The 13,362-nt window shown below is 42.6% G+C and overlaps 1 protein-coding gene across 5 annotated transcripts in view; it reads left to right on the forward strand.

Annotated features, from left to right (window-relative positions):
- Positions 1 to 13,362, forward strand: part of CHID1 (chitinase domain containing 1) — a 127,095-nt gene that overhangs the window by 35,701 nt on the left and 78,032 nt on the right. For all 5 annotated transcript variants that reach the window (XM_061463171.1, XM_061463172.1, XM_061463173.1 and 2 more), the window contains one exon: positions 11,305 to 11,406. In XM_061463171.1, coding sequence (XP_061319155.1) covers positions 11,305 to 11,406 — 102 coding nt within the window. The remainder of the gene's footprint in view (positions 1 to 11,304; positions 11,407 to 13,362) is intronic.

A 13,362-nucleotide genomic window follows, 5' to 3' on the forward strand; every position in this document is an offset into this window, starting at 1 on the left:
CTACCTTCACCATTCTCCCTAAGGTATAGCCTAGGCTTGCTACAGAAATTGTCTTGGGACATTCAGGCTGTTCCAACTCATTAGAAATGAACTGCTAAATTGTCATGTTTTCATTAACATTCCCCTTTTCTCATTTGCTCATTCCTTCATAATTTTTATCTCTTGGGATGATGTTTCTCTGACTTATTAACAATAAGGTAGTCTTTCATATTATATGAGCAAAATGTAATTTGGAGATGCTAAGAAGATAAGGGTTAGTTGAGAAGGGAAGGATCCTCCTGCTTTTGTCTCTGTCTTCATCTGTTTAGTGTGTGAAACTGGGAGAGTGTCCTAAGAGTAGGACTAGATGAAAAGCCACAACAGAAAGAGTGTATGTGAGAAGTAATGATTGTCCTTCTGTTTGATTTCCAGTTGCCTTTCGGTTTGATTTTTATTTCTATTTTAAGAGGCATGCAATTTTCATAGAGATGGTTTAATAAAAATAAAATAACACTAACTTGGAATTTTTGGTTTTGGTTTTGCAATGTACAGTCCCTGATTTATTGATCTGTGTTTTTAGGCCACAGAATCAGATACTGTGTGTCCTGGGTTCAGCAGTAGCAGTCATTTTTTTTCTCCTTCTTGGTACCTGGTGCAGTGCTGTGTTTTTGACTTTTGGCCTGGGAACGGTGCTAATAGCACTGATGTTTTTAGTTACTGCTCAAATGTTTGTTCTGGCCAAGGACTTTCTGAGCCTCATGCTCTGCCAGGGAGGAGGGGAAGCCAGGAGGAAGCAGAGACAGGACACCTGACCCAAACTGACCAAAGAGGTATTCCATACCACAGCACGTCATGCTTACTATATAAACTGGCGGCAGTTACCCAGAAGGGTTAGATCATTGCTTGGTTGGGCGGGGTACCAGTTGGTGGCTGGTGAGCAGTTGTATTCTCTTCCCTTGTTATTTCTCTTATTATTATTCTTGGTGGCAGCAGTAGTGATTTGTGTTATACCTTAGTTACTGGACTGTTCTTATCTCAACCTGTGGGAGTTAACATTCTTTCGATTCTCCTCCCCATCCCTCCAGGAGCTGGGGGGAGGAAGGGGGAGGGAGTGAGCAAGTGGTTGTGTGGCTGAGTTGCCAACTGGGCTTAAACCACGACACTGTATTTAAACTCTGATTTAACTGACATTTGGATAATATAATTGCATCCAATTCTTCAGCTCTTGCAACTTGTTGTCCTTACAAACGAAATGGAAAAAAGAATGCTGGATTAGAAATGCTTGTGAATGTATTGGAATACTAAGCATCCATATTTTCTGAAATGCTTAATGAGTGATACGCATCTCTGCAAAAGCCTTGGTATGTTGTTGTCTGCAAGGATGTGCTCACTGAGGGAGACAGGTCAGAGATGGAAATCATGCTGTGCTTTGTAATATCTCCAGTCAGCTGCATGGAATTCAGCCCCCACTATGTATGATATTTATTTTCATCTGCCCTAGAATCTTTCTTTTTTGGTTTTTTTTTTTTTTTTGGTTAATCATTTGATATGGTCACATTCTTTTTTTAACAGCAGGGATTAAATCTGTAATTATTGTTTATGGCTTTGAACATCAGTCTTGTGTCAAGGTCCTGTTGTTGACTTGCCTGCTTCTTCCAATACTGTTGCAGACAGGTCTTACTAAATTTTTAGCACAATTCCTGAGGTAACAGTCTGTAAGCTTTATCTCTTCTGTTCTTCATCTCTCTGCAAAAGCTTTTTTAGCACTTCACTAGTTTCAAACAAATTGACATAGGCATAGAGTTTTAATAGTCAGGTCCTTGCTACTTCATGAAAATAGGCAGCTGGACAGATGAAGATGACCCATCTTTTTTTCCCAAGACCCAGCAGTGAGCAGGACTTGTAAATGGAACATACGTAAGACACCAGAGAATCTAGTTGCAAAACATCCACTGGAACCAGGATCCACATAGAGCTGTTTATTGAATACTGATAGTGGAGCATTACTTCAGTGAGCTGTCATCCTTAGAGTTTTTGAGAACATAAAAAGAGATAGTGTAGCTACAAAACTGCCAAGAGGGTTTTTCCTGGAAAGAAAATGGTTTCAGATCTGGTTTGTTTATGCATTTGGCTACCTCATTATCAATTCCTATAACTGTGTGATGCACAGGGTAGAGATTTTAGTTCTTTCTCCTGTTTGCTGTAGAACAGACTGCATGCAGGATGAAACAGTGATATTCAGTGATTGTGCTTTAACTGAATTCACTGGTCTGTGTTCAAAAAATGCAATAGCATTATACCTTAATGCTCCTTACTGGAAGGAGCTATGAAAACCAATAATACATGATGTTGAAGAAAATATGGGAGAAGGGAAGATTTACAAACAGTTGCTTTACAGCAAAAATGGAGAATTATACACCACAAGAAAATTAGGTCATTACTGAGAAGATGACTTCTGAAATAGATATATACAGGAAACAGAAATTCAATCAGCTTTCCATTATGAAGGACTGTTGAACAACATGAGGATACAGAAAATTTCTCTTTTATAAGGGGAGTGTGAGATAACTGAACAAGAATGCAGTTCAAACTTACAGGGAACAGAAGTCAGTTACAAGACTTTTTTTTTTTTTTAACTTTTATTTCATTTTGAGTGCAATCATAGTGAGACAAGAAGTAATTGAGAATGTAGATTCATTTGAAAGTAAATGAATGCAGCTTGCATGCTTGAAGTGTTTTTTCCAGTCTTTCAATATGAAAGACTACAAAGTCAAAACCTTACAGAAATACTTACCAGTAAATCACTAATGGGAATTCTGATACATATGACCACATACTATTTGGAAGATTCAGGTAATAGATATTCTAGGCTATGAAGCAAACTCCTCTGCAGTTATTTTAGATGTGAAAGAATAGAATGGTAGAAAGGGACTGTGAAACTCTTAAGCTGTTTATATGGAAATACCAAGGTAAGCAGGTGATTTCTTCAAGTCTGTGATGTTGTCCCTATAAGAGTTTCTGTATACAAACGTAGAAATGTCCCATAGGAAAATACAAATTGTCAGGAATATGTGCATATAAGACCTAGCTTTCAAGGGAATATTTGTTCCTGTCTTCCTGGGTTGTCTAGCAGAAATTTGGGTCAGGAGCCTACAAATGGAAATGGAAAATCTCTCAAAAATGTATAGAAACTTCTTGGTCAAGTCAAAAGTGACATAGCTAACAATGGGAAATATTTCTGTATCTTAAACATTATGCTCAAAATGTAGACGGCTTTTTTTTTTTTTTTTTTTTTTTTAAATCAGTAAATCAGTGGTTCCCTACAAAGAGACAGGAAAGATAGAATCATAGAATAGTTAAGATTGGAAAGAACCTTAAGATCATTTCTCCCTTGTGCCATGGGCAGGAACACCTCACACTAGACCATGTCACCCAAGCCTCTGTCCAACTGGGCCTTGAACACCGCCAGGGATGGAGCATTCACAGTTTCACTGGCCAACCCATTCTAGTGCCTCACCACCCTAACAGTAAAGAACTTCCTCCTTATATCCAATGTAAACTTCCCCTGTTTAAGTTTTAACCTGTTACCCCTTGCCTATCACTACAGTCCCTAATGAAGTCCCTCCCCAGCATCCTTACAGCCTCTCTTCAGATACTTGAAGGGTGCTATGAGGTCTCCACGCAGCCTTCTCTTCTCCAGGCTGAACAGTCCCAACTTCCTCAGCCTGTCTTCATACGGGAGGTGCTCCAGTCCCCTGATCATCCTCATGGCCCTCCTCTGCACTTGTTCCAACAGTTCCATGTCTTTTTTATGTTGAGGACACCAGAACTGCACACAGTACTCCAGGTGAGGTCTCACGAGAGCAGAGTAGAGGGGCAGGATCAACTCCTTTGACCTTCTGGTCACGCTCCTTTTGATGCAGCCCAGGACATGGTTGACTTTCTGGGCTGCAAGCGCACACTGCAGCCAGCTCATGTTCAGTTTCTCATCGACCAACACCCCCAAGTCCTTCTGTGCAGGGCTGCTCTGAATCTCTTCTTTGCCCAGTCTGTAGCTGTGCCTGGGACTGCTCCAATCCAGGTGCAGGATCGTGCACTTGTCATGGTTAAACTTCATGAGGTTGGCATCAGCCCATCTCACAAGTGTGTCAAGGTCCCTCTGGATGGCATTCCTTCCCTCCAGCGTATCAACCGAACCACACAGCTTGGTGTCATTGGCAAACTTGCTGAGGGCACACTCAATCCCACTGTCCCCACCAACAAAGATGTTAAACAAGACCAGTCCCAATACTGACTCCTGAGGGACACCACTTGTTACTGGTCTCCAGCTGGACATTGAGCCATTAACCACAATTCTTTGTGTGCGACCATCCAGCCAGTTCTTTATCCACCGAGTGGTCCCTCCATCAAATTGATGTCTCTCCAGTTTAGAGACAAGAATGTCATGTGGGACAGTGTTGAATGCTTTGCACAAGTCCAGGTAGGTGATGTCAGCTGCTCTACCCCTGTCCATCATTTCTGTAGCCCCATCATAGAAGGCCACCAGGTTGGTCAGGCAGGATTTCCCCTTAGTGAAGCCATGCTGGCTGTCACCAAGCACCTTGTTGTTTTTCATGTGCCTTAGCATGCCTTCCAGGAGAATCTGCTCCAAGATTTTGCCAGGCACAGAGGTGAGACTGACTGGTCTGTAATTCCCCGGGTCATCCATTTTCCCCTTCTTGAAAATGGGGGTTATATTTCCTTTTTTTCAGTCATAGGGAACTTCACCTGACTGCCATGATTTTTCAGATATGATGGCCAGTGGCTTAGCAACTTCATTCGCCAGCTCCTTCAGGACCCGTGGGTGGATTTTATTAGGCCCCATGGACTTGCGTATGTACATTCAGGTTATTAAGATGGTCTTGAACCAGATCCTCTCCTGCAGTAGTCCCAAGGTCTTCATTCTCACAGTCCCTGCATCAGCCTTCCAAGACTTTGGTCGTGTGGTCAGAGCACTTGCCAGTGAAGACAGAGGCAAAGAAGCCATTAAGAACCTCAGCCTTCTCAAAATCCAGGGTACCCAGTTCTCCTGATCGCATACCTGCCCTTGAGTTAAGTTTATGATTAAATATCAAAATGTTTGGAAAACTTCAGATAAGAAGCAGAACAGCTGTTGAAAAATATTTAGGTTTTATCCTTGAATGCCAATTTTCTTGACTAAGAATGATTCTCAAGGCATGAATCAAAGACTTGCAGTTTTGCTCCAGTGAAGAGTTTCCCAAGGTGCTTGGCTACAGCAGAGTTGACTGGTGGTGCTGCTTGAGCTGGTGAGTGGTACTTGCTTTCTGTGAATAGCATTGGTGTTTTAACACTATCCATGAATGGATGAAGCATATTCCTTGCTGCTGGGTTTGTTCCAAGTTGAAAATTTATGACCTTGCTCCTCAGATGGCATTCCTGTGTAGTGGAAGTAGTTCAGTTACATGCTTGCTTTGGAGAAAATGGAGAAAACTATAGCAATAATTGATTTCAACCTGGTTTTGTTTTTGCTTTAATTTTATTCTTTCCCCCTCTCTTAGTCCTTGGCACTGTATATGAAAAATGGATATAGAGGGCAAGTTACACATACAAATTTCATTAAAGTACTACCCAGCTTAATCTACAAAGCAATCCAACTTGCCCTAATATCTAAAACACATAACAATTACTTTTTATACTTTTCCCTTTATGAGTGATCACAATCAATTTACTGAAAATGTGGTTTGCTAGTTTGCATTGGGGAATTACTTTGCCTACAGTTGCCATGACATTGTTTCAAAGATGTCTTTCATTTTCCTTATTCTTGTAGAACAACTGTAGTTTGCAGTTGCAGTAAATGACAAGCAGATAACTATAAAAAAAATGAGGTCCACCAGTAGGATCAGGAGTGAAGGTCTGTTTTAATTTGTTAAAACCACGAAAGGAAAAAGATGGGTTTCTCTGTAATATGACAAGTTGTAAGCGGCGAGGAGAAGCAGACAGGCCAACCCAATATGGGTGATAAGCAACTTCCACCTTATTTGTGATGCAGTTCACACATATATAGGAGTGGTATTCAGCCACTCCTTCTTGGCATAACAGTATTGGTTAGCCCCACACAGCTTCCTCCACATTCTCCTCCCAGGTCCGGTCTCTGGCCACCTGTGGGGGCCACCCCCTGCCTTGCTTGCACAGTCCTCCAGAACTCTATGGTCCTGCTCTTAGAGTCATTCTGCAACAATTCCCCCCTTTTTCTTTGTGCAAGCAAGGCATTATGGGTTATTCTGTTCACCTGTTTTATCACACAACTATAAACAAGTCTAATAGCTACGATGATTAACCTAACAATGATACATAAGTGCAATACTTCAAACAACAGTGTTTGACTCAACCTGTAATGCCCCGTGAAGACAACCATCTAGTTATTAGAATATTGCTCATTTACTATTGCTGGGTAAGCTGAGCCAGGGTTCTCAGCTGTGTGTGCATCGAATTAGCATAATCAGAGAGACTCATACAACACATTCCATCAAACTCTTCACATCCATGTCCCTGTTCCAACAACAAAAGGTTCTGCAGTGTTGCATGTCTTACAGAGTCAACATTAAAACAAATCAGAAATTGCCTTCGATGTAGAACTGTCTGCTTAGCAACTCAGCAACCCAGTCTGCTTAGTTGAGCCAAGGCCCCGGCTGAAGCACTTACAGTGATTTGGCATATTATGATTGGATACATGTTTTGAAGACCCTTAGTGACTAACATATAATTGGTTAAACACAGGTGTGAGAACTCAACCTTGAAAGCTTGCCAACAGTCCACAGTTCTCATTAACTTGGTGAATTCCAGCCTCTTATCTTGCTTGCTTAAGCTTCTTCAGGCCTCTCATGGCCTTGCTGTATCTTTCAGGACTATTCAAAGCCTATGTACCAATTATGCATTCTCCTGTGAGAACACTGTCTCCACATCTCCCCCCTTTTGTTTTATCCAGTAACAAGTCGCTACTACAGCAAGGCACACACAAATTTACATTAGCAGAGTAACTATTACAGGGTGCAGCAGCATGTTGAAGATGCTGATGGCAGTGAAGGACTAGCCAAAGAAACTTCTTACCAGTGGAATTCTCCCCCCTCTTAATTTGTTCCATCACCTGCTTTATAACACTACCATTGTATTAAAATTTTTCTAGCTTTTGCCTTAGCATTTTCTAGCAGCTACTGCAAATTTCCATACTCTAACATCTCTTTTACAAGTGACAAATCTATACAATACAAGGTGCAGTTTCTTATTAGCAACTAGCTAGTAAATACAGGTGGGTTTATACACAAAATCACAACCTCTAATATAGCTACTTTACAAGCACACATATTCAGGGTGTTACTTTTCAGTTGCCCCCAAGTGATGTTTTGCAGTTAATCGTTCTTTCTCTTCCTCCATCTCATTCTGCTTGGGGTATTCACGGTCAGCTCCTGTAGCTGAGGCATCAGGTTTATCCATTCGTCCGTCTGTCCAGCTCATGGCAAGGCTTGACAAACTTTGCAGACAGTCGCCATGGACCTGTAGGCAGGAGGGCACAAATATACCCCCTCCCCCAGGTTATCAGTTCTTCAGAAGTAGACAGGTTAAAGTTAAATGTAACATCATTACTCTCTCTCTCCCCCCTCTTTTTTTTTTTTGTCCCTGCAAAAGCTATCATTATTCCCACTACAGTTCCACGTACAGAACATGGCACAAGGACCCTGTGGAGACTAACAGCAAACCAGCTCCGAGAAGCATCATTGCAGTGTGAGGTGGCAGGCTCAATCTTAGCGGGCGTCCCTGCAGAGGCTCTGCCTCCCCCACATCGCATGAGGCTTGGGCTTTTATACTGACCAAAATGCACACTCATTCCGACACAGGTGGCCAGCCTGTGCTGGAAGAAGTGGCCAGCAGTATCTACAGAGGTCTCTAAGGGTTGATAGAAACCTGGACATACTCATATTTACCAACTTCTAGTACATGAGTATCACAGAGAAACTGTATGGGCTCCCCCTGTCAATTGCAAGAAAAAAATCATAACATATACAGCTTGAGTATAAGAGGATTTTAACCCATACGTGGTCACTGTTTGTCAGGCCTCCTTAACTATTTTGAGATCAAGAGCTTCCCACTCTTTAGCCCCCTGCTGTGTAGTAAACACAGGATATGCAAAGATGCCCACTGCAGAAAATTCCCCAGTAATGATCACATATTTGGTTACCCATTGTTACAACTGAGCGTCTCCAGGGCCAGTAAGTCTGAGCAGACCGACCCGGGAGACAAAGTCAGGGTCTGGAAGCAGAGGATATAAATCTGGCTCGGATTCAGGGAATTCGGGGGCTGATCCTGCACCGAACTCGGGGTCTCCGTTGCTCGCAGGCTGTGTCTTTCTTATCAGATGTATCTCGTTCGGTATGTGGCCATCTGCAGACCTGGCTCCTCCGTGACTGAGTTAAAAATTTTTTCACTCTAGGGCGTAGTGGGTTGGAGAGGCTCGCGGTTCCTTTAAATCTCCCGCTCGCGCATGATCCCTATTTTCTACTGCGCGCTTCACAGTGGCGCCGCAATCGATCCGGCGCCGAGGCACCGCCCTCTTTCTTTCGGATTCCTCGACATTTATCATGCATATACCTTCTAATATACTTTCTCTGTCCTTTTCAAAGTCCCTACTTTCGGAACTGGGGTGGTGGGGGAGCAGGGGGTTACACCTCCTCCGCGGCACCTTCTGATGGAGGCGAAGGAAGGGGGGGGGGGTGCGGGGTGGGGGGAAACCCTGTGCTCCCGCGAGTTGGGGGGCGAACGAGTTGTAATCTTCCCCCGGTTTCAACCGACCGGGGACGTCTGTTCCTAGTTTCTCCGTTGCTACCGCGGCAGTTTTCTTTTCTGCCTTGTATCTTTTTATACAGTTTATTACTTCCCTCCGTGGTTTACCGAGTTTCTTTGCCTTTTTATAATCATTAAGCACCGAGTCAAATAGTTCATCACCAAACTTTCGCCACTCACTCTCCTCAAATATTGTATTAGGATCTGCAAAAAAAATCTCTTCGCCTTCCCTAGCCACTAGACCTGCTAGCTGCTTTAGAGTCTCAGGCTCAATTCCCCGCTTTTATAAAAAGCACTGTAAAAAGTTCAGGGCTCAGTTCCCCGCTTTTGTAAGAAGCACTGTAGTAAGTCCAGGGCTACCTCTCGGTCCATTTTCATGGCCAGCCTTTTCCGGATCGTCTTCTTCTGGGTCGTCCTGTAACCTCTGTCTCCGGATCGGCCTCCCGACGCAGCAGTGTCTGGTTCGCCCCATCGGCGGATTTCTTTCGGTCAGTCCAAGCACCCGGGTCCGTCACACCACCGCAGCGGCATTGCCCGCGCTTCCCGGCCGCTGCCGCCGGCGCCGCTCACGCGCCGTTCCGGGTCCCCGTCGATCGGGGCCCTGTATCCCGGGTCCCCGTTAAACCGGAGCCCTGTATTCCGGGTCCCCGTTAAACCGGGGCCCTGTATTCCGGGTCCCCGCTAGTCGGGGCCCTGTATCCCGGGTCCCCGTCGACCGGGGCCCTGTATCCCGGGTCCCCGTCGACCGGGGCCCTGTATCCCGGGTCCCCGCTAGTCGGGGCCCTGTAATCCGGGTCCCCAGCGACCAGGGCCCTGTAGTCCGCGTCCCTGTTCGGGCGCCATTTGTAAGCGGCGAGGAGAAGCAGACAGGCCAACCCAATATGGGTGATAAGCAACTTCCACCTTATTTGTGACGCAGTTCACACATATATAGGAGTGGTATTCAGCCACTCCTTCTTGGCATAACAGTATTGGTTAGCCCCACACAGCTTCCTCCACTTTCTCCTCCCAGGTCCGGTCTCCGGCCACCTGTGGGGGCCACCCCCTGCCTTGCTTGCACAGTCCTCCAGAACTCTATGGTCCTGCTCTTAGAGTCATTCTGCAACAACAAGTAGATCAGTGGTTCTGAAAATTTGAGACTTAACAGTACTCCACTATGCTTCATGATTACAGCTACATAATCCAGTGTATGCTTCATCAGGTTTATTGACCTGACTTGCAAATATCGTTCATGCTTTGCTCCCTTATAACATGACAGGCACGTTACATAATTTAGTCCGCTCCACTGTGTAACCTGTATTCTGTTATCCTCTCTTCTAATGTGATAGAATGGTAGAACAAAAAGTAAACTGATAAATGAACACTGCTATGCTCTGATGATCTATTCATATTGTTGGATGAAGAATTTGCACACTGATCCAAAAGTGATAAGGTCAAAAAAAAAGCAATTTTTTTTTTCCAGTTTATTACTTGCATCTGTCACTGAGCATCTTTTTTGGTTTCAACATTTAAAATGGAACATAAGTAGTTTGAATGGGTACCTTGTCTAGACAGAGATTGCCTACTAACTTCTGCATCAAGTAGCAGCTTATGATACTACTGGGAAGATCTGGATTCTTGAGTGTCTGGTCTACTCTCTAGAGGAATCTTGTATAATCCTCTGTCCTTAAATGGCAGAGTGGCACCACAGGGTTTGTAGCTGTTAAACCATGTTTTTTTTTAATCTCTTCTGTCTCTTCCTCTATCCTTTCCCTCTCCTTTCCTTACGTTCCCCTAGGAACCCTACTCTCCCAGGCTGTTTAGGACAATATGTAATTTCTCTTTCTCATCTTAATATGCTTAATGTGCCTTAGAGCCCTCAGCCTGACAACAGCTTCTCCTTTTTTGTTCAGTGCCATCTTTGCAATGTGATTAAGGGTGCCTTATGTTCCCTGCTGTGCTATGTGTGCTGCTAGTTCAAGGTTAATGAATTCTCTTCAAAACTGATTCAGCGTTTTCAGGCAACTTGCGTGCATTGTTTCCGAGTTGAATGGTTGAAGAAAGTCAGCTGTCAAAAATACAACCCCTCAACCATGAAGCTAAAGTAGATGTTGACCCAATGCTAGATTTTGTAAATCAAGAATAAGCAAAAAAAGGGGGAAGTAAAAAAATCATGTTCCATATTTCATGCAAAGACGTGCAGAAGGCATAACTAGACTTCTGTCTAGAGAAAGTCATCGAATAGATTTCTTCTCTTCCCCTTCCCTCTTTCCCCCTTCCTCCCCCCTCCCCTCCCTCCCCCCCCCCCCCCCCCGGTGGAAGAAATGGATGAGATTTTTCTTTTCTTTGACGTTTATTATAAGAATGGCATTGCAGCATCTTTGTTTTGCCACCTTTGGAATGAAAGATTTTTCTTACCTGATCAAATGGTATGAAACCTGAAGGAAAGAATAAGCCAAGTTATTGTAGTAATTTATCTCTTCCTGTTTTTGTTTTGGTTTATTTTAAAAGGACTAACCAGCCAGGAATGTTCACAAAGAAAGAATTTGATCAGTTGGCCTCAGCAATAGACAGCTTCAGTCTCATGACATACGACTATTCAACACCACAACGGTAAGACTCCATCTAACATTACAAAAAGATTGCTGAAGGAACTGACTCCCAGTTCAGTCACTATTAAATCTACAGTATGAGGTCATTTTTTTAGTAAAGTTGATAGTGTGTTGTAACTGTATTAGTTAATGAGGTTTTGGATTATTAATTAGGATAGGTGAATTTTGAACAAACCAAGAGCTCAGGACATTGTTTAACAGGAAAATACATTTGGCACCCAGATATTGTGAAAGGCTTTGTACTCAAGGTAAAAAAATACTTTTTTACTAGTTCCACGATATTTACTCTTTTCCAGGGCAGGTTCTTTTGTTATTACTTTGTAGCACAGTTCTGCAGGATAGGTACATGAATAATCTAATACATGTCAGTTGTGCTTCAAAGCTAATTTTTTCAACAATGACAACTCATTTGCCTTATCCTAGGCAGCAGAGTGCCTCCCTGATACAGCTTCTTATATGGCAGTTCATCAAACCAGATCAGGGAACTGATCTGACTGGAAAATAATACAGAACCTCACTCTTGTACATGAATACTAATTTTCAGGAGTACTAGTTAATACTTTTAACCGAGTGAAAGTGAAACAGCAGTGTAGCTGAGGTCCTTAAATTTTGCAGGGACTCTTTAATGTTACTGTTCTCCAAAAGCATGGTTCACCTCAAATCGTAGGGAAAGGACATGCTTTTGGAATTCCTGTTAGATTCTGTGTGTCTTGCTTCAAGGGACTGTCCAGAGTTAATATTTGTGGTAAACTGACAGATTTAGAAATGCCATAATTTTTGTTTTTTATTATATCGCTAAAATCTTTGTCACTTGTAGTATGTTAGCATTTTGATAATGTCTAGACAGGTTTAGCAGAAAGCAACTTTTGTCTCTTCTGAAAAGAATTTGTATACCTGCTTCCCCAGGCCTGTCTCTGCATCTTCAAGCCAAGCGACCTAGAGGAGAACAAACATAGACAGTAATATGTACTGAAGTTAAAACAATTTTTTGTTACTCTCCTGCTGGAATATGCAGCATCGATGTATCCAGCTTAGGTTTCCTCTAGGTAAATCTGAGATCTATGAAGTTGAAGTGATAAGGGCTTTTGTTCATGCTATACAAACCCATCTGGAACCCTGAATGCATTTCAGAATTCTGTTCTGTAGGCTATGTCTTTCCTGTGTGGCAGAGCTGCACCATGCTTTGTGCCATGTTAAAATCACAGCTTGTAGTACAGTCACATCTTTATACTTTCACTGGTGCTTTAAATTACTTAGACCTGACTTGGAGTTCCTAATCTTTTTTACTTGAAAGGAGGAGGGAAGCATTCTTCAGTTCATACCCGCTGTATTTGAAATAAATATAGTTTATAACATGTAATGCTTTTAGTCTGAGAAGGGATTTGACAGAAATAAAATCTTTTTTTTGCCTGAATTTGCCTTGATTGGTCCAAGTATGTGAAATGCAGGATAGTACATACTGTTTTGTCACAATTCTTTTGCCTTTAAATATGGACACAATTTCCAGCAACATTCCTGTACTGTATTAGCAGATTGAGTTTTAATGGCACAGATATCCAGAAGGCTCTGAGGCAGGTACTTAGAAGGGAGTAGATGTTGTTGATATTTGTAAAACTAAAATATGCTTTTCCTTTTACCATGTTAGCGAGTGTTTGCGATAAAGTCTGCTCTCCTCTCTGATGAGAGAGGAGTGGAAAGAGCACCATGTCCTGATGCTGTATGTATGACAATTCATTTACTCTGTGAATTAAGGCTCTGCCCTTGTTCTTAATTTAGCTTTTTGTTGAGTAGTTGCCTGTTTAGGATTTTGTCCATAAATAAGCCTTAAAACAATTATTGAAACCAATCACTGATTTTCTAGTTCTTTCTGTAGATAAATGGCGGATTTCGTCCCAGTATGTTGTGCCAGTTTACAGTAAAAACATTGAGGATGTTACTGAAAAAAGCTAAAGTCATA

Source organism: Pezoporus flaviventris, unplaced genomic scaffold, assembly GCF_033815535.1.
Source record: "Pezoporus flaviventris isolate CSIRO_AGI_PZ_B2104156 unplaced genomic scaffold, CSIRO_AGI_Pfla_v1 ptg000036l, whole genome shotgun sequence".
NCBI classification, from domain to species: Eukaryota; Metazoa; Chordata; class Aves; order Psittaciformes; family Psittacidae; genus Pezoporus; species Pezoporus flaviventris.